This window comes from Carassius auratus, chromosome 44, assembly GCF_003368295.1.
Source record: "Carassius auratus strain Wakin chromosome 44, ASM336829v1, whole genome shotgun sequence".
In the NCBI taxonomy this organism is placed as follows: Eukaryota; Metazoa; Chordata; class Actinopteri; order Cypriniformes; family Cyprinidae; genus Carassius; species Carassius auratus.
Window position 1 is genome coordinate 3567326 of NC_039286.1, and position 19378 is coordinate 3586703.

At 36.6% G+C, this 19378-nt stretch overlaps 3 protein-coding genes across 3 annotated transcripts; all 3 read left to right on the top strand.

Moving 5' to 3' along the window:
- On the top strand, nucleotides 1–3175 carry LOC113062150 (cellular retinoic acid-binding protein 2-like). The gene is made up of 4 exons (XM_026231774.1): nucleotides 1–215; nucleotides 527–705; nucleotides 1636–1752; nucleotides 2183–3175. Exons 1-4 carry the CDS (start codon nucleotides 122–124, stop codon nucleotides 2231–2233), a joined length of 441 nt encoding a protein of 146 aa, XP_026087559.1. The 5' UTR covers nucleotides 1–121; the 3' UTR covers nucleotides 2234–3175.
- A 2739-nt stretch (nucleotides 3176–5914) lies between these two features.
- Nucleotides 5915–12646, top strand: LOC113062151 (secretory carrier-associated membrane protein 3-like). The gene is made up of 9 exons (XM_026231775.1): nucleotides 5915–6350; nucleotides 7285–7368; nucleotides 7630–7737; nucleotides 8375–8495; nucleotides 9206–9334; nucleotides 9844–10003; nucleotides 10728–10829; nucleotides 10967–11084; nucleotides 11465–12646. The coding sequence occupies exons 1-9, from the start codon at nucleotides 6297–6299 to the stop codon at nucleotides 11612–11614; spliced, it is 1026 nt and encodes a 341-aa protein (XP_026087560.1). The 5' UTR covers nucleotides 5915–6296; the 3' UTR covers nucleotides 11615–12646.
- Nucleotides 12647–12886: 240 nt separating this feature from the next.
- Nucleotides 12887–19378, top strand: LOC113062152 (E3 ubiquitin-protein ligase RNF115-like). The gene is made up of 9 exons (XM_026231776.1): nucleotides 12887–13085; nucleotides 14008–14066; nucleotides 14190–14280; nucleotides 15674–15906; nucleotides 16082–16150; nucleotides 16405–16477; nucleotides 16651–16744; nucleotides 17410–17525; nucleotides 18326–19378. The coding sequence occupies exons 1-9, from the start codon at nucleotides 12999–13001 to the stop codon at nucleotides 18455–18457; spliced, it is 954 nt and encodes a 317-aa protein (XP_026087561.1). The 5' UTR covers nucleotides 12887–12998; the 3' UTR covers nucleotides 18458–19378.

Below are 19378 nucleotides of genomic sequence, written 5' to 3' on the forward strand. Positions count from 1 at the left end.
ATTGGTCGAGAACTCAGTGCACACATTCTGATCTGAGAGAAAGAAAGACTGCTGGACACCGGCGGATGAGAGGAGGAGAGCGGTCCAAAACAACTGTCTGGAAGGAAAGATACGAAGAAACATGGAGTCTAACAAGAAGCGAACGTTTCCTGACTTTTCTGGATCATGGAAAATTACAAGTTCCGACAATTTCGAGGAACTTTTAAAAGCTATCGGTGAGTTTTCAGATAATTAATGTCTAAGATATTATCTTCAGATATCTAAGATAATTAAAAACTTATGTGACCTTTGTATTATTATTGTTTTATTATTATTATTACAATTAATAAGTTATTTTGATATTTTGTGATGCTTAAAAATGTCTTGGCAGTGTAAATTCCTTTAAATTGTAAAAAATAATAATAATAATCTAATTAAAGGAACAAAAAGGAATTGTTTGCATAAGTAATTTAGTATACATATTTTGTATGATTACATCTTTACAAATAAATAAAATGCTATTTGTGTGTGTGTGTGTGTTCTGCAGGAATAAATGCCTTTCTACGCAAGATTGCAGTTGCAGCAGCTTCCAAACCAGCTGTTGAGATTACACAGCAGGGGGAACGTCTCTCCATTCAGACCTCCACGAGTGTACGCACCACTCATGTGTCCTTCACGGTGGGCAAGGCCTTCAACGAGACTACAGTGGATGGACGCCTATGCACAGTAATGTCACACTTATTCTCAGCACATCATATTTTTCTTATATCCTATTCATAAGATTCATACTATTAGAAAATATCAATGTATTAAATCTATTATTGTTTATATTTTCTAATAATAAAAATTATATGTTGAAGGGATAGGTCACCCAAAAATGAAAATTATGTCATCATTTACTCACCCTCATGTCGTTCCAAACCTGTATGAGTTGCTTTCTTATGTTGCACATAAAAGAAGATGTTTTGAAGATTGCTGGTAATAAAACAGTTGGTGGTTCCTATTGACTTATATGGTATTTTATTCCTACTATGGAAGTCAATGGGAACCACCAACTGTTTGATTACCAGCAATCTTCCAAACATCTCCTTTTATGTTCAACATAAGAAAGCAGCTCATCCGGTTTTGGAACGACATGAGGGTGAGTAAAAGGGAAGTCGTGGCCTAATGGTTAGAGAGTCGGACTCCCAATCGAAAGGTTGTGAGTTTGAGTCTCGGGCCGGCAGGAATTGTGGGTGGGGGGAGTGCACGTACAGTTCTCTCTCCACCTTCAATACCACGACTTAGGTGCCCTTGAGCAAGACATCGAACCCCCAACTACTCCCTGGGCGCCGCAGCATAAATGGCTGCCCACTGCTCTGTGTGTGTGTGTGCGTGCGTGCATGCGTGCGTCTGCTTAAAAGCAGAGCACAAATTCTGAGTATGGGTCACCATACTTGGCTGAATGTCATTTCACTTTCACTTAATTGATGACAGAATTTCCATTTTTGGGAGAACTATCTATTTAATTTCTTACTTTATTTCATGGGGAAGTTCACTTTTATCTATACACACAAACACAATGATGTATGTTTTCAACAAACTTTGAGACTCATTAAAGATATTTAAAATGTATATCTCTGCTTTCTTGGCCTTTTTTAACAATTTCTCATCAAGAGTTATCCAGAATGGGAGACAGACCGTAAAATCACTTGTGAGCAGATACTGCACTGTGGGGAGGGCCCTAAGACATCATGGACACGTGAACTGACCATTGATGGCAAGATGATTCTCGTAAGTGCACCACTTATTTTAAAAGTAATGCTAATATTTTTAATAAACTGAATTATTCCACTAGCATATGATATAGATTACTCACAGCCGCTTACTCTAATGAGCTTCTTAAAAGCTCAACACCTTACAATAATAGATTGTTATTCACTCCTAACCATTAGTGTTCACATTATTATAGAAGTCACACTGTTCCCATTTAGGCCACTTACAGTAAACAGGCTCCTCAATGTCAATGTTTTTTTTTTTTGTTCTTAATTGATATTTTGTAACTTTTAGTAATTCAGTCTTGCATGCTTGGAAAGGGCATTATTTGAATTCAGTGAACAAGATCTAACATCTTTTGTTATGTTTAGGCCTGTCGGATAAGGATCTTAAATTGTTCAAGCAGTTTGATGGTGGTTTCTTAACAGCTCTGATGTTTATCTTCCAGACCATGAGAGTCGGAGATGTCGTCTGCACCCGTGTGTATGAACGAGACTGAAGGATCTTTAGATTTCAGTTAATCTGGTTTATCATTGAGCAAGCCTATTCCTTCCACATTTGACATGTGCCAGAGAAGGAGAGATGTTTGAAGGCTCAGAGGTGGTACTTGTAGAAAGATGGTAGCGAGTTTGCATTGTTCTTTTGGGTGCATTAACTGAGAAATGTATTAATTATTGGTGCTTGTGGATTTTATGTTGCAGTTTCATGCCACAATGGCTTATCAATCCAAAATGTTTTAGGCAATAAACCTTTAATTTATAAACTCCCAAAAATCTCATTATTCACTGTTTTCCTCTTGCCTGGATATAGAAATGTATATGACACTGTCCTTGGTTTCACTTTTACACTTATTTTCTGACTCATTCCTTTTCTTCAGAGCGCTCATTGTATCTGTTGATTTCTGTCTGATCCAACAACACTATAAATGTAAATGTATGAGTGTACATCAGTTGTTGAATTATTTCCTGGCAAAGAGTAATGGGAGAATGAGGAAGGGGTATGGAAAGAGTGAGCAAATGTTAGAAATCTTGTGCTTTATTCTAAATCTAGAGCACAGTAAATGATGCAAAAAGCTGCTGATGAAAAGCAAAAATAAGTTAAAACTCTTTCTACCACTCTTTATTTCTTTCCTTTTTCTACAGACACACATTTATTTAACATTATTCAGAGACTGCTGTTCTTTCAGTCTGCTGCAGATTATTAATTTTACAGGTTCCAGACAGCAGAGCTCACAGTGGACTTATTCAAGATTGCACATCATTTCAGTCTGCATGCTGTGTTGTGTATGTTTTCTACAATACTCAATGGTCCTGTTAAAAGTTTTAAGCTCATACAACCCTTGATGTCTTAAAACAAAGTGTATATGTGCTGCAGAGTACTGAGGTTGCCGTTAAATTCTGGAAGAGGTTGAAATAAAATCCATAAACCCTGCTTAACATGACATCAGGCATTGACTGTAATTTTGTGCTTTTCCTAAAGCAAGAATCACTGCAAGAATGATTGCAACCACTTACAACCACCCAAAGCACCCTAAAACCCACCTGGCATTCCCAGAGCAGCCACCAAGGACACCCTAACAACCACTTAGCTATGTCATAGAAACCAGAAACCCCTTACCTATGCAAACCACCAAGCAACCACCCAGAACTCTGTAACAGCTATCTAGCAATCTAGCATTACTGTGCATGGGCGTCCATCCACTGTAGTCTCATTGAAGGACTCACCCACAGTGAAGGACACATGAGTGGTCCGCACACTAGTGGAGGTCTGAATGGAGAGACTTTCCTCCTGCTGTGTATTGCAATTGCAAAATTTCCTGTCCTTTCTTGTCTAACCATGTCCAGTCTGCACTGGAATGTTATAGAGTCTAAACAGGGGTCACACATTTCAATGCTTTGAAAGCAACTTGCAATGTCCTAGCAACTATACATAACCTCCTAACAACCATCTAGTAAAACTTCCAAAACTCCATAATGAATCCCCAAGCAAACACCTAGTACTGCCCTGGTAACCATACAGTTTTGTAGCTCTTTAATGTGACGTGACAGATCGCTGTAGTGCCTCAGTTCAAGAGATATGTGAACTGGTCGTATCTTACTCTTTACTAGTTATATAGTATGAAATAACCATGAATTAACATCTTTTCAACCATGGAAAGACATCAATACACACAATTTTTCAAGTACAAGTCCACCGACTTTAATCTACTCTCCTGTCTGGTTTGTTTTTCATAAAAAAATGGCAGATTGTCTGTAATGATTGGTCAGATCACCTTTCAGTTAAACTCCCAGCAAAGGGTCAATCCCTTACATCCATGCAGAACTCCCTAGTAAACACTTTAGCAATGCCCTAGCAACCACACCGAACACCCTCACAAGCACCTAGCAATACCCTAGTACTGTGGGGGGCAAGTTTTGCATAGCATTTTCTTCAGAAATTGCACATTTGCACTGAATTAACTTCCATTTGTTCCATCTGTCTGTCTAGGCTTCTTGACTCACTTTACAATTCCAAGTGAATGCCAAAATGCTTTGAGACACGGATTCACATCCACAGAAGTTCCTGGCATTTTCACTGCATACCTCGTTAACAGGATTAATATTATAAGCACTCTAGAACAAGGTCATCAGTTCTTCATCATGTATTTATCTCAGGCATTGTGCGGTTTAAGCCTATTGTGGTGGTTTGCATAAAATAAGGCCCAGACCCTGATTCATCCTCTTGTTTAATTTAAACCATAACGCTGAGAAACGGGCAAAACCTACTGAAGCTCCCTCCATCCCTGCTGGTTGCCTTGGCAATACACCAGTGTAGGGTTCATGTCAGCTCATTCCACAGGTGGTGATGTCATTGGGCCATGCATTGCTTGATTGGCTGAGGAATGTTGCGGGTTCCAAGGAAAGCAAAGGGAAGCATGGACACACCCACTTAGAGAAATGAAAAGAGGTTTTAAAAGATGGTTTAGGAAATTAATAGTGACAAATCTTTGTCACTTTAGCATAACCTTATTTTATCTTTATGAATGGTTAATTAAAGGTCCCATTCCTGTTTACCATCGCACTGTCATGCTCACCAGTTAATGTATATTGCATTTGAACTGGAAGCTTGCACACCAAGATCAGAGCAGAAAATAAATGCAATCCAGGAACCATGCTGTTTTAAAGTCATTTTGTGGAGTGCAGTTTCTTGGTTTCCATTCAGTATGAATACATTTTATCCACATCTGGTCAATACTGAAGTCAAAGTGCTGCATTGACTGTTTTTTTTGGAACACTTAACATACTAGCAGCAGAAACTTTATCATTTACCAAAGAAAGCAACGTGAATGTCTGCAGTCAAAGAGGTCGAGAGGTTTCATATCTAAGAAAATGAAATTGGTCTTACAACAGAATGAATGAGCAGGAACAAGGGTGATTGTGTGTGCACGTGGACCGGGGGAGAAGAGGTATATTTTGTGTTTTGAGGTATCATATGACTGACTTTCTCAAGTATAGGTCACTCCTGTCACCCATTTGAACTCACGACTTAATAACTGCAAGCCTTCAGCAACTCTTGCCCAATCGATATTTTACAGAGGAAAGTTACGCTGTTTGCCTCGCGTAACTTTCAAGGCAACAGTGACGCCCAGTGGTTGAAACGGGAACAGAAACAGCTTATGAATTAGCTTATGAATTTACATTGTACCGATTAACCGAGACGGACGGACAGAACATACAGATATTTTAGAAATGATAGGCCATGCTGTCGTTGAAATAATATTATACACTGAAATACAATTAATTTCATTTGTAAGGCGAAACATGCCCCACTACGTCACTCCTCACACATGCGCTGTTTCGCATAAATTCATCATGTGATATAATAGCGCTTTCTCATTGGCTCTTCCTCGTCATGTGACGTAACTATTTCCTTAAAGCGTCAGCGTCCGTGTTGCCATGTCCTCTAATTAATAAGCCATTTTGGGTGTTTTGTTCAGTGTAAGTAAAAGACTAGTTTATTTGTAGTTGTAATGTTAAGTATTAAAATTGTATTCCTGTAAATGGGAATTATTTCCAAAAATACATAATTCACCAGTTTACTCGTCCAAAATGGAAAAAGGACCGCTTCTTTTAATTGTTATTAATTTATATTATATTTAGTTATTTGTGCCGTATTTAAAAACTGGCAACTCCCGTGTCATGTGATACTAATATATTTCCTGTGCTCTAGCGCTACACAACAACGCCGTCAGACTTGATATTGAAACAAAATCGTGTTGCTCGTCGGATCGTACAAAGGAAGATAAATTATATTTAAAAAAATACTACAGAAGAAGACCACAGACCACTGGAGAATAGGGACTAGTTTTGCTATTGATTTGAAGCGGACACCTGACGTTTCGTTGTGATGTTGGCTGGTTAGCTATAGCTAGTGTTAACCAGGCTTGTGTGATTTGTTTGTTTTAAATTGATTTATTATAAGCTAGTATTTACTAAACTGGATTGACTTCTGCCTGTAACTGTCCGCTACACAACACTGTTCTGGTGTTTACATATTGCCAAGGTTGTCAAACCAGTACCAAAATGTCAAAATACACCACTTTTGCAGATGCAGCAGATGATCACAATCCATTTCAGGTAATATGACGTTAAAAATGTTGTAATATTTTAAACTGCTTATGGTGTTGTCTTTTGTGGCCTAATTTGAGTAGTTCTGGAGATGCTGTCATAAGACTTGACAGTCATCAAAGACCAGACCAGTCATATTAATTTACATTCATGTGTTCTTGTATGAATGATCCTTCCAGTCTTTGTCCTTGACATTCTGCTCTGAATTTGAGCTGCTAGTTATTGATGACTTGCTGCTGTTTGTATAGCTAAATTAAATAATCAATGAAATAATTAAATGAAATAATTCGAGGAAAATTATTATAATGAAACCGCATGTGTAAATAGATGTGTAAATAGTTTGGACACACCTTGTTATCGTTTATTGTTACAATTTTCCACAATTTAAAGTATTAAGTCATCAACAGTGTAAAACTGTATTATTATATAGTGTCTAATTAAGGCTAAAAATATAATTTTTTTTATCATGAAGTTAGTTTTTTTTTACAGAAAATGTAAAACAAAGTCACAAAGGTGTAGGAATTATATAGTGGCCAAATAAGACAAAGTGAAGCCTGTGCATAGGTGCAGTTTATATTTGTCTTTTAAATCTAAATTTAAGTATAAGGACTTTAGGTCAGAAGGTTGTTAAGATCACGAGCACATAAATTCACCCATGTGTGTCTTAATCTTTGAGTGGCACTCTATTATTTTATTTTATTGCTGGTTAGTTACTTGCAGTTTATCAGAAGACTTAAATGTCTTAATTGTGTTTTATGTCTTAAGGTTAGTCCCCCTATAGCAGATAACGAGATTGCCTCAGAAACAATGATATTAGAGCAAGATATGTTTACAGTGCCAGTTCTTAGGGCGACCTTTTGTGGTATCAGCCCAGATATTTAATTATTATCTCTCTACCACCTGCTATATATGAAGTGAAAAGTTTGTTTTCTTGTGTCTGCAGGATCCTTCAGTGACTCAGCACAGCAGCAACACTGGCTATGCCACGCTGGATCTCTACAACCCATTCGACAACAACACAACAGCCGTAAATATGTCCATCCTGACCATTGTCAATGTTGATTACGAAGCATTCAACTATTAATACATCAACTTGAGTTACCTCTGCTCTGCAAGAGAACATTATTATCAGATACTTTTGTCATTATGTCATGTTATTTATTTAAAGATGTCTGTTAATTTGTTGTATTATACCAGTCTTGCATCATTATGATGGCTTATTTTTGCTTAATTAGATTTTTATTTAAGATTATATTAATTGGTTTGCTTGTTGTTTTGGGTAATGAAGCCTCCACCTGCCTATGAAGCCACATCTCCTGCCGCACCTCCTGCCCAAACGCCTCCCAGCAGCACCACACCAACTGAGCCCAAGAACTATGGATCCTATGGAACAAAGGTGCTGTTTAGAACTAATTGAGCCATATTTGTTCGAGAGCGGTTATTGAGCAGTAAAGCCATTTTAACCTTTTAAAATTATTGCATGATGGTTTGTATAATTTGATCTTATTCATTACTTCATTCAGTATGTGGGCAGCTTTAGAATTTTTCACAAAATGAATAGCATGATTAAACTGATTTGCATGGATAATCTTGAGATTACTGACTGATGTTTATTATTTTGTTTATGGGAATAAACTTTATAAAAATAAAGTGATAAAAATAAACATGCACTACCATTCAAGTATTAATTACTGATACCTTTGGGATTTCTGAAAGGTCACATGACGGGAAGACTGGAGTGATGACTGCTGAAAATTCAACTTTGCTTTACAGGAATAAATTCCAATATTAATATATATTATATTTTCCACTAATTAATAAATAAAAAATTAATACTGCCGTGGAATAGTTAGCACACTAAACAACTGAATTTCAACTTTAATTTTGCTCCCTGCTGAGTTGCAAACAGTTGATCATGAATATATCTAATCTATTTAATGCTGTGCAAAAATGCTTCTTAATGTGGAAGTGACAAAAAACAGTTATGCATTTCATAAGTGTTAACTGCCTCTTTCGCTCTCTCTCTGTTGCAGTCTGCAGTGAATGCCACCACGGCAGATCTGTTGAGGAAGCAGGAGGAACTAGAAAGAAAAGCAAAAGAGCTGGAGAGAAGAGAGAGGGAGCTGAATGCACATGCACTTGGGTCTGGAGCCAGTGAGTGAAAGCTTGGGAAAAAATATCTTGATTTGTGTTTTAGCCATGGGAATTAAATGTAAACGAAACATCTTGTACAGTGATAGCTGATAGTGTTGTCTTCAGTTTTGACCTGACAATGATCAACAACATCCTAACATTATCTTAGCGGGTGTTTGATGTGGAACCACCATTCACATTTTCAGAAAATGTACTTATCTAGATGCATTATTGGAAGAGCTTTGATTACAAATATTTCAGTACTCCCAGCTCCATTTGCACATTCTATCACATTCAAATCCACTTTTGGAGAAACAATTTCACACAATTCTGCAGATTTTCAACACCGAAAACATGGGACATTGTTTTTTTTTAAGAATGAAATGCTTCAATTCAGTCAAGATCAGCAGAACATACAAAGCAGAACACATTTAAATAACAAAAAAAAATGTCTGCATGGAAGAGAGCAAAGTAGAGTAGTATTAGAAAATTATTTTATGTAAATAAGTGACATAAAACAAGTGCATTTTAAGAACTGAAGTGATTATTTAGATGCACTTCTAAAATTGTTGCTCAGGGACAAAGAAACAGCACGTCTAAAAAGATGACAGTGATGGATGGATGGTATTATCAAAGGAGTACGATTTAGACCTTGGCGGTAATGAACAAGACATTAATGGAGTGTGATTGATGAATGGGGATATGAAGCTCTTTCTGTCCTTCTCCCTCAGCTCGTCAGAATAATTGGCCCCCATTGCCCTCCTTCTGCCCAGTGGGACCGTGTTTCTATCAGGACATTAACGTGGAGATTAGTCAAAGTTTCCAGCGCACTGTCACCACCATGTACTACTACTGGATGTGTAAGTTTGCTCGGTTTAGTGCGTCTTTTGCGGCGTGTGGATGGGTCTGGTTTGTATCTGTCCTCCATCATTTTCAGTAAATACTTCAATTATGAATTTATCATGCATGCTTTCATTAGTTAAACAGAAATTGGTAGTCTTCTTTGTAGTGATTGACCAGTATACTGGCCAGACTGATTAATCAACTGTTATTTGCCCATTTGCAGCAGAAATTCTCAAAAGCCTCTTCAAAGGACAAGTTTAAAAAAACTGTTTTAGTAAATATTGGGTAAAATAGAAACGTGGTAGATCACCCAAAAGTTGTTGTATTAACACACTCGTAACTTTTCATTAATTCACCCTTATGTGAGTTTGTAAGATAACTTTGACTAGAACTTTAAAAATTACACTCAAAGTTTTTATACAAGTATAACCTTTAATGCTATATTGGCTTTCTAGTCTGGAGTTTTTCTTTATACTTCTCTTTCTCTCTCTTTTTACCCACTTCTCTCGTCTTTTTTTCCTTGTAGTCACAGCATGCACTTTGCTCTTTAATCTCATCTCCTGTTTGGCTATGTTCTGTGCGGACCCCATCAATGGAGTTGGTTTTGGTCTTGCCATACTCTGGTTTCTCCTCTTCACCCCCTGCTCCTTTGTTTGTTGGTACAGGCCTGTGTACAAAGCCTTTAGGTATGTGCCACTTTGGTCTCTCGTTGAGGGTGGGATGCTTTTGTCTTTTGTTCTTTTTTTCCTTTTTTCCTTTTTTTAGCTGTAGCAAACCCATTTCAGCAATACTCACATATTAAGTGCACCCAAATCCCACAAAATTTAAAATCTGATGAAAAGTGACTCTCCCTCAGACCATCTGAGATGTAGATGAGTTTGTTTGTTCGTCAGAACAGATTTGGAGAAATTTACCATTGTATTTAGCATCACTCGCTCACAAATGGATCCTCTGCAGTGAATGGGTGCCATCAGAATGTGAGTCCAAACAGCTGATAAAAAAACATCACAATAATCCACAAGTAACCCACACCACTCCAGTCAAGCAATTAATACCAGGATCCATTGGTGATCAAGTGATGCAAAATTTCTCCAAATATGTTAGAGAAACAAACTCAATTGCATCTTGGGTGGCCTGAGAGTGAGAACATTTTTTAAACAAAATTGTATGTTTGCGTGAACTATTAATTTAAAGGCATTAAGTGACATTATCTCTGCTAATAACTGAATAAACTCAGAACTTGGTATTAAACTTTGGGATAAGTCTTGTTCTGTAGATTTGAATAATTCTTGAAATTATGCAGATTTCAGACAATTTTCGTCTGCTCTATGACTAAATGATTGGGAAATAAACATGAAAATGTATAATAGTTTGTTATACCATTATGATAAAATTTTCATTTCTCAACAGGAGTGACAGTTCCTTCAACTTCTTTGCATTTTTCTTTGTCTTCTTCGCTCAACTGGTGCTTTATGTTATCATGACTATTGGTATCCCTGGCTGGGGCTTCAGGTGAGCATGACAAAACATTTGTGCAGATTTGGTTATCAACCTCTTGATTGTCTTTAATTGTCATTTCATTCTTACTAATTTGTCCACTTGCTTGTAACTCTGTACATTTCTCTCTTTCTCTTCCATTTGTGTCTCAGTGGGTGGATCGTGAGTTTAGCCGCTCTAAGCAAGAGCAAGGCGGTGGGTGTGATCATGATGCTAAATGCTGCGCTCTTCACCGCTCAGGCAGCCTTGGGAGTGATGTTACTCAAGAGGGTAAATCACATCACAAATAACAGCATCCATTGACAGTCAAATCAGGGATATAATCTTAAGTATAAATTGAAACCATACAAAATGTTTATCTTAATAATGTAATTGTTGGATATAGTGATTTGTGGGGCTGTGGGTCATGACATTCATCATGCTCTTTAGTACTTTTTATTCTGAAATAATGCAATTTTATATATATATGTATTATTATTATTATTCTTTTTTTCTTTTTCTTTTTTTAAATAAATACAGCCCTGGAGAGAATAAGAGACTTAACAACTCCATTCCCAAACTTTTGAACAATAACATATTAGAATTTTGATTCATTGTATTGATCTGATGAATGATGATTTTTTTAATTTTTTTGCGTCTTTTCCCATCAGGTTCATTCTATGTACAGGCAGACTGGAGCGAGCTTTGAGAAGGCCCAGGCTGAGTTTGCTACTGGTGTGCTTTCCAATCAGGCAGTGCGCCAGGCTGCCACCAATGCCACCGTTTCAGCCGCACAGGGCGCCTTCACTGCACCCCGGTAGAGAGACATGAATGACAGAAAAAAAAAAGTGTTGAGGAACGTATTTGCTTACACAGCTTAAAGACAAAGTGACTTCTTCTAGCATTCCTAGACATGGCCAAGTTGGAAACCAACACACTTACCCTAGAACCATCTTGTATGCATGTCAAGATGTAGTAAAACACCATTGGATTTCTCTTTGTATTTTTTGGTCTTGCTGAGCATTAGGCTATTAGTTCGGACATGCAAAAAGGATCTAGGTGTTGGTTGATTTCAAGTTATGGGTTATATATGCTGTCTGTGAGGATCTATGATCAACTAATACAATGGTCTTTCTGTTTATCATGCTAGAAAAAGTCACTGTATTTCGTTAAGACCGTAAAAATACCTAATACCACAGGTTTTGGCTTACAATTCTTGTCTCTCTTCAAGAGACAAGCTTTGCAGATTCAACAAAGACGTGTCACATTCTGCCTTTGGTTCTCCCTGGACTTCCTTCTTTGTGTGTAAATAGCAGTACGTGGCAAGGAAAGGGATCATTTCATTGCTCTAGAATTGAGGTTACTACTTAGAACCTGTGAAGTTTAATTCTTAAGCAAAAGAGAAATCCCATATCATGTTTTAGAGATTCATCACTAGGGTTATTAGTCTGTTAGTGTTATTTATGAAAAAGCATGTTTTGACGCAGCTTAAACTACTGTATGTACCTCTTTGCAGTTATACACGACTAATGTTTTATTTTCATGAGTTGAGGAAGGTGATTTGTGCTTTGGAATACATAATCATCCTTCATACCTTGATATAAAACTCACAATTTCTTATCCAAATGAACAAAACTAAAACAGGATTGGTGCAGTTATCATTGGTCAACCTATTTGTGTTGCTTTTGTGATTGTAACTTTTTTTCGTCATTTCAATCTAACGTTTTGTCTTAACACTATAGTATTAACCTAAATGAAGCTATTTGTTGTTTTAACGTTATTGTATTGCTGCTGTATGTTCTAGTAACTGTTTCTGCTATTTGTTTTATTAAAGGTCGTGAATATGCATCTTATACTTTGCCTTTTGCACTCACTATATATTAAACCAATAAAGGTTTAGTATAGCCTATACTATATGTTTAATATTTTATTTATTTTTCTATATATATTGTTATTTTGTTGTTGTTGTTATACGATTACCTTAAACGTCGTTTGTTTTAAAATCTTAATGAATAGTAAGCCTTTCATATGAAACAGTAGAGAACATTTTGCTCGGTATTTCTTCAAGACATGTATGAAAATACTTCAATGTTTCTCAAGAAAGTATTCTAAATAGTACGACGTTTTAAACGTTCGAAATGACGCGTCTCCTTGACAACCGACGCTCCTTTCCAAATGTGCAACGTCATAGTTGAGTGAGTGAAGATGGCGGAGGCCGCTGCTGCTACTGCTGCTCCTCGACACCGGTTCTTCTGTCACTGCTGCAGAGGTGAAATCGACCCCAAGCTGCCTGTAAGTACACAGAAACACTTCATTAACAAGCGTTTGTGCGTTTTGCGTGCTTACCCTGTGATACGCTTCAACGCACCTCAAGTGTTCCTTCTTACGCTATAACTTAACAGTAGAAGTACTAACTTACAGAACTGCATTTATTTCTTATAACGTTAGATGTAGTGTTTGTTTGAGTTGACGCGCATTGGTACAGAAATATGGGGATGTGGTTCACGAAACTAAACATTATAAGGAGTGTGCGACAAATGTCATCATGGTTGCGAGGAATTAAGTAACCAAGTTTGGGAGTTACACTGATGCCAAATTTAGCACAGCCAGCCTCGACAGTCTGCAACCCTGGTCAAGTAGAAACACAAGCATGCGTGCATTGATTGACAGGTGTGTAGGTCCTGGACAGGTTGTCTGACACAGAGGCGCATGTATTATAATAACAAACAAATATATATATGAATTGAATCCTCCAAACTAAAATACCAATACCATGTTTTTTGTAATTTCTATTTGGTAAACATGTAAGTCACATGGAATACGGGCACTCAAGGGTTAAACTTTATTCTCAGGACAAAGATATTTTTAGATAAATGTCAGGTTGGTGCAAGTTGTCACGTGTTTTAAAGCAGCATGGTATTATGTGTTTTTTTGTGTGTGTGTGTGTTGTCACACAAATTTTACATGTTAAATGATTTTATTTTTAATGGACAATAACAATGGAAAGGCAGTCAAGATAGTAAAATAAATATACAAACCTTCAGAATTACTCACTGCAGTTAAACTAGTGACAACTGTGAAAACTATCCCTGGTATATTATTTATATATAATCTTACATGAAATTTTTACTGCTATTTTTTGCAACCTATATAACTTTACAGATAAACATGTTTTACTTATGATGTCCTTAATAGTGTGCATGTGTTTGAACAGGAATATGTTTGTCCCAGATGTGACTCTGGTTTTATTGAAGAGGTGTCAGAGAACTCAAGGTGAGTTTTGCTTTTATGTCAGTAACTAATGAGATTGTAATATTTTTCTTTACTGTAATTCCATAGATCTCTGGTTACTCAACTTTTTTGTCATTTACATTGAGTAAAACAATGCTTCATTAGTTTTCTTCAGAGTCGTGATGGTGCTGGTGCTGGTGCTGGTGCTGGGGCTGCCGCTGTAGGCGATGATGACATGGCCTCACAGTTTGCAGAGGTATAATACTTTTAATATAATACCTACTGTCTTCCAATAACTGATTATTTGAGCATCATATATCATTAACTATAACTAAGACTATTTTTAAAAAATTGGAAATTAAATGAAAATATAACTATTGGATGAAAAACAAACTAAACAAAAATAGAAATATTGCCTTGCCAAAGTAATATAAAGTGGAAATTAATAAAAAAGCAAAAAACTATGACTAAAATTAAAAAAAATATTTAATAAAGGTAAATTCATAAAAATTGCAAAAGCACATAACAGAATTACTGAAAAAAATAAGTAAAAATTAAAATAAAATATAATTCGAAATATTAATAAAAACTTGTTATTAATAAAAATAAGAATAATTACAAAATTAAAGATCATTGGATTTTTTTTCTTTAAATCAAATGTAAATTCATGTCCCAGTCACATTTTCTAGGTTAAATAAACATTACCTACAATATCAGAAAGAGAGAGAGAGAAAATTCTATTCTTTAAAAAAATTTTTTTAAGTGTTATCAATGTTCTATTTATTAAAGCCAAGTATGAATCTCATGAAGTTAGTGTTTTTAAAGGGTTAGTTCACCCAAAAATGAAAATTAGCCCATAAATAACTCACCCTCAAGTCATCTTCGGTGTACATGGCTTTCTTCTTTTAGACGAGTCCAGTCGGAGTTATATAAAAAAATTGTCTTTGATCTTTCAAGTTGTTTCATGGCACTCGGTGGGTGTTGCAGTGCTTCAGTCTAAAAGAAGTTAAATAAAAATCGCCCCCATCCATAATAAAAAGTGTCTCACACAGCCCCAGGGGGTGAACAAAGGTCTCCTGTAGCGATTTGATGCGTTTTTGTAAAAAAAAAAAAAATCCTCCGACATTCTTCTTTACAAATCCTCATTTTGTATTTCTAATTCGTGACCATTGTTTGGTTTTGATCTTTCCCCTGCGCTTCCGCGTGTCAATTCTGAGCGGCGCATGCACAGAGCTGACCTCATACGTCATTCCCCTGGAACTGCTTCTTTTTACTACTGTTGGGGCTAGATTAAAGTGATTATTACGTTTTAAATATGGTTATTTTTCTTAGAAAAATGTATCGATTCGCTACAGGAGGACTTTGTTCATCTCCTGGAGCCATGTGAGATGCTTTTTATTTCACTTCTTTTGGACTGAATCACTGCAACATCCACTGAGTGCCATGAAACAGCTTGAACGATCAAAAGGCATTTTTAATATAACTCCAACTGGATTTGTCTGAAAGAAAAAAGTCATATACACATAGGATGACTTGAGGATGAGTAATTTATGGGCTAATTTTCATTTCTGGGTGAACTAACCCTTTAAGCGGGGGTCAGTCATGGTTTTGTTTCTCTATGAGCCTTTTGTATTTTCCTTCGCCATTAGCTGTGGCAGCTGCTTTTCATGGAACATTCAGCCCTCCTCTCTGACCCCACCGTCACAGACGCGCTCCGCAGCCGCTCAGGGGTTGAAGCAGCAGTTGGTGATCCTGCCCCTGGGACAGCGGGACCCGTAGCGTCTGTGGAGACTTTGTCAGACTGCACAGAGCCTGTGCTTCCCCCTCAACAAAACAGCCAGCAGCGTAACTCTAGACTGGATCAGGGACAGGCTGTGGAGGGGTGTGTAATGCCACTTGTTACAGCTGCTGTCTACTAGGAGTTCTAAAAGATGGAATATGTGTCGATCAATATTTAAAGTTTTAAGTTCAGTATTAACATGGTATATTTATATATATATATATATGTAAAATAGAATGTATGAGAAATGACATACTATACTCTTTGTTTCTTTAAGGATGGTCCAGCAGTTCCTGTCTGGTCTGTTTTCCAATTCTGACAGTGCAGGTTCCCAAACCTCCTCATGGTATGTTTTGTGGTTGACCATGATTTTGTGAAGTATAAAGTATAAAGGTTTCTGAGACAACACTCAATCCGTCAAACGGATTTAGAGTTTGGCTGAGCTTATACAGTATTTGTATCAACCCATCACCTCTGCTGTTTGACAGGAATCTTGTTCCTGGACCAACAAAAGATATTCAGTGTCCTGCAAATGTACTTATTTGTATATGACATTATCTACAGATCCATCCAGTGATTTATCAATAACCTATTCCTCAGGTCTAGCATGCTGCACTCTAACCCTGGAGATTATGCTTGGGGACAAGGAGGTTTAGATGCGGTCATCACACAGGTGAGTCACACTGTCATCTGATGATATGACTCAAGTCATCAAGCATTTTGCCTCTTGGGACTTAAATTTGTCCCCGGGCTGGAGTCAAGCACATTCTTGATTTTTCTTGTGAAAACTAAACCATTAGAAATATCCTGCTCATCAGCTGTTGCAGATTTAGTTTTTTCTTCCAGTTGCTTGGTCAGTCTGAAAACACCGGCCCCCCTCCTGCCGGGAAGGAGATGATCTCATCTCTCCCCATCGTTAGCATCTCCACAGAACAAGCTGGTAAATTCCCATAATCCTCTGAGTCACCATGCACACTTTATTTGAAGTGCTATAAATGAAAACAGGGCTGGTCACACATATCTGGTCACCTCCAGAAAGCTTTTTTTTTGCTTTTCCTGACAAATATTGTACTGAATATGATAAATTCAAGAGGGTGAACTGGAAACATGATGAATATGTATAATTCTGAGAGCAGAGCATTGTATATACGCCATATTTATACCAAACGTTTCCAAAGACTCACATTCTTCCCCTCATGTTATTGCTGAGCTGCAGATCTGCTTGTTCACTGAGCTGAAAGTTTTTCACTCAAAAACAAAAAACATTTACCGCACTAATGTTGTTCCAAACCTGTATGGCTTTAATTGTTCTGTGGCACATAAATGAATAAAACCTAAAGAATGTTGGTAAGCAAACGGTTTCAGTTTCCAATGACTTCCATTATACGAAAATACAATAGAAGCCAATGGGAGCCAAAATATCTTCTTTTGTGTTCAGCAGAAGAAAGAAAGTCTTTTGAGTTTGCATCGACATGAGATTGAGTAAATGATGACAGAATTAACATTTTCGGATGAACTATCCCTTTGACTTTCAACTTTCCATTTCACAGTAGATAGCACTTGACAGTGTATCTCTCCATGTATTCTTCTACATCTCTCTAACAGCATGCCGGCTGGAATGCCCTGTGTGTAGAGAGGAGTACACTGAAGGGGAATCTGTCCGACAGCTGCCCTGTCTGCACTACTTTCACAGCAACTGTATCGTGCCCTGGCTACAACTGGTATCTGTCTCATAAAATGACCTTAGTGCTGGATCATTTGTCATCAAACCAATGTTTGTTAACAAAAATAAAACCCTCGGGAATTTCCAGTGGGTTTTTAAAATGTCAGTTTTAAATGTCGATTTATGAGCACACCAAACTTTGTGGTTAACATTACTTGAGCAGAAGTCATACCGCAAACATTAACTTTTGAGGTGGCAGGTTTGAAATGTGCTGAGATGTACATGATATTTGAAAATGATATGTCATGTACAACTAAATTATGTGCTAAAAAAAAAACCTACACTAGTATTCGGAAGTCTTGAGGTTGGTAAGATTTTTTGAAAAGTCTCTTGAACTCACCAAGGCTGCATCAGTAAAAACACTCATACTGTGAAATATTATTACAATAAAAAAATAACTGTTTTCTTCAATGTTTTAAAATTTAATTTATTCCTGCTATAGCAAAGCTGAATTTTGAATAACTCCGGTCTTCATTGGCTTCTGAAGGATCATGTGACATTTCTAATATACTGATTTGGTGCTCAAGAAACATTTCTTATGAATATTAATGTTAAAAACATAATTGTGCTGCTTAATATTTAAGTTTTTTAGATTCTGTGTTGAATAGAGAGTTTAAAAGAACAGCTTTTATTTAAAAAAAAATTTTTTGGTAACATTATAAATGTTTTTACCACCATTTTTTATCAACTTAAATGCTAAGTCATTGCTAAATAAGTGTTAATTTCTTTAAAAAACAAAAAGACAATTACTGTTCTGTCCTCATTTTGTGCTGTTTTTTTTTTTTTTTTTGTTAATAGCACGACACCTGCCCTGTCTGCCGGAAAAGTCTGGATGGTGAAGACTGGAGTTTCCAGCAACAGACTGGACCTTCAGGGGCAATTCCATCACCGATGAACGTAGAGGAACGTAGCACCTCTGAGACTCTTTAGCCTCCTTTTAATACCTCACAATGAAGTGAGCGCACAGTTCACTTTCCTTTACCTGTCAACAGATGACATCTGCACTGCACATGCTTTCACTCTTTTGAAGGCACCATAGAAACGCAAAGATTTAGATACCTGCTCAAGTTTTGCACTGTAAAACGTTTCATCTGTTGTTCTGTACGTGTTTTGGGTTGATAGTTTGACATTGCTATGTGTTGCTATTTTGAAGATTTGTGGGTTTTTGTGGATGGATAGAAAAATAATCGTATTTATTGTATTCACAAGTTTTGAAGATGTTTTAGAACTATCCTTGATGATCCTCTTGGTGCATTTGTCTTTATTCTCAGGGTTCCTTGACTGCTCCAAATTTTGATATGGATTGTGAGACAGTCCCACTTATAAGAGGTCACTTCAGAATATGGCCTTTGAACATTTTAAGTGTCATTTGGAATTTTATACCACACTGGTAAAGGTAAAATGTTTACAAGAGAGAAATAAAAACAATTTTACAATAAATAACTAGAAAAACTTAACTTTACATATAAGCTAACCTTCTACATATTGCACTCTCACATTAATAAAAGACTATTTTTGTTTTTCTGGCATCAGAGTGTATGAACTATTTAGGGTTTTTTAACTTTTGATGTTAATATCTAGAATGCAGGGTGGTTGATGGCAATATAATGCTGATATATTTTAACTAATTCAACCTAAAGAAGAAAAACGAGACAAAACTGTAATCTAGAATCTAGATAAACTTTTGACATAAAATTTAATAATTTAAAAATTGCCAAATATGGCTTGTGGGCTTAAAGAAGTTACATTATGATTAATTAACAATTCATACATTTTTTTTCTTTTTTTTTTTTTACTTTTTAGAAATAAATTAATACTTTTATTCAGCAAGGTTGCATTAAATTGATCAAA

What these genes read in the sequence shown, in the direction of transcription:
- LOC113062151 (XM_026231775.1), top strand. Translation starts at nt 6,297, where the DNA reads ATGTCAAAATACACCACTTTTGCAGATGCAGCAGATGATCACAATCCA. An exon ending in ATGATCACAATCCATTTCAG is followed by an intron (nt 6,351 to 7,284) that starts GTAATATGACGT and finishes TTGTGTCTGCAG; the next exon opens with GATCCTTCAGTGACTCAGCA. An exon ending in CCTGTGTACAAAGCCTTTAG is followed by an intron (nt 10,004 to 10,727) that starts GTATGTGCCACT and finishes ATTTCTCAACAG; the next exon opens with GAGTGACAGTTCCTTCAACT.
- LOC113062150 (XM_026231774.1), top strand. Translation starts at nt 122, where the DNA reads ATGGAGTCTAACAAGAAGCGAACGTTTCCTGACTTTTCTGGATCATGG. An exon ending in GGAACTTTTAAAAGCTATCG is followed by an intron (nt 216 to 526) that starts GTGAGTTTTCAG and finishes TGTGTTCTGCAG; the next exon opens with GAATAAATGCCTTTCTACGC. An exon ending in TTGATGGCAAGATGATTCTC is followed by an intron (nt 1,753 to 2,182) that starts GTAAGTGCACCA and finishes TTTATCTTCCAG; the next exon opens with ACCATGAGAGTCGGAGATGT.
- LOC113062152 (XM_026231776.1), top strand. Translation starts at nt 12,999, where the DNA reads ATGGCGGAGGCCGCTGCTGCTACTGCTGCTCCTCGACACCGGTTCTTC. An exon ending in CATCTCCACAGAACAAGCTG is followed by an intron (nt 16,745 to 17,409) that starts GTAAATTCCCAT and finishes TCTCTCTAACAG; the next exon opens with CATGCCGGCTGGAATGCCCT. An exon ending in TCGTGCCCTGGCTACAACTG is followed by an intron (nt 17,526 to 18,325) that starts GTATCTGTCTCA and finishes TTTTGTTAATAG; the next exon opens with CACGACACCTGCCCTGTCTG.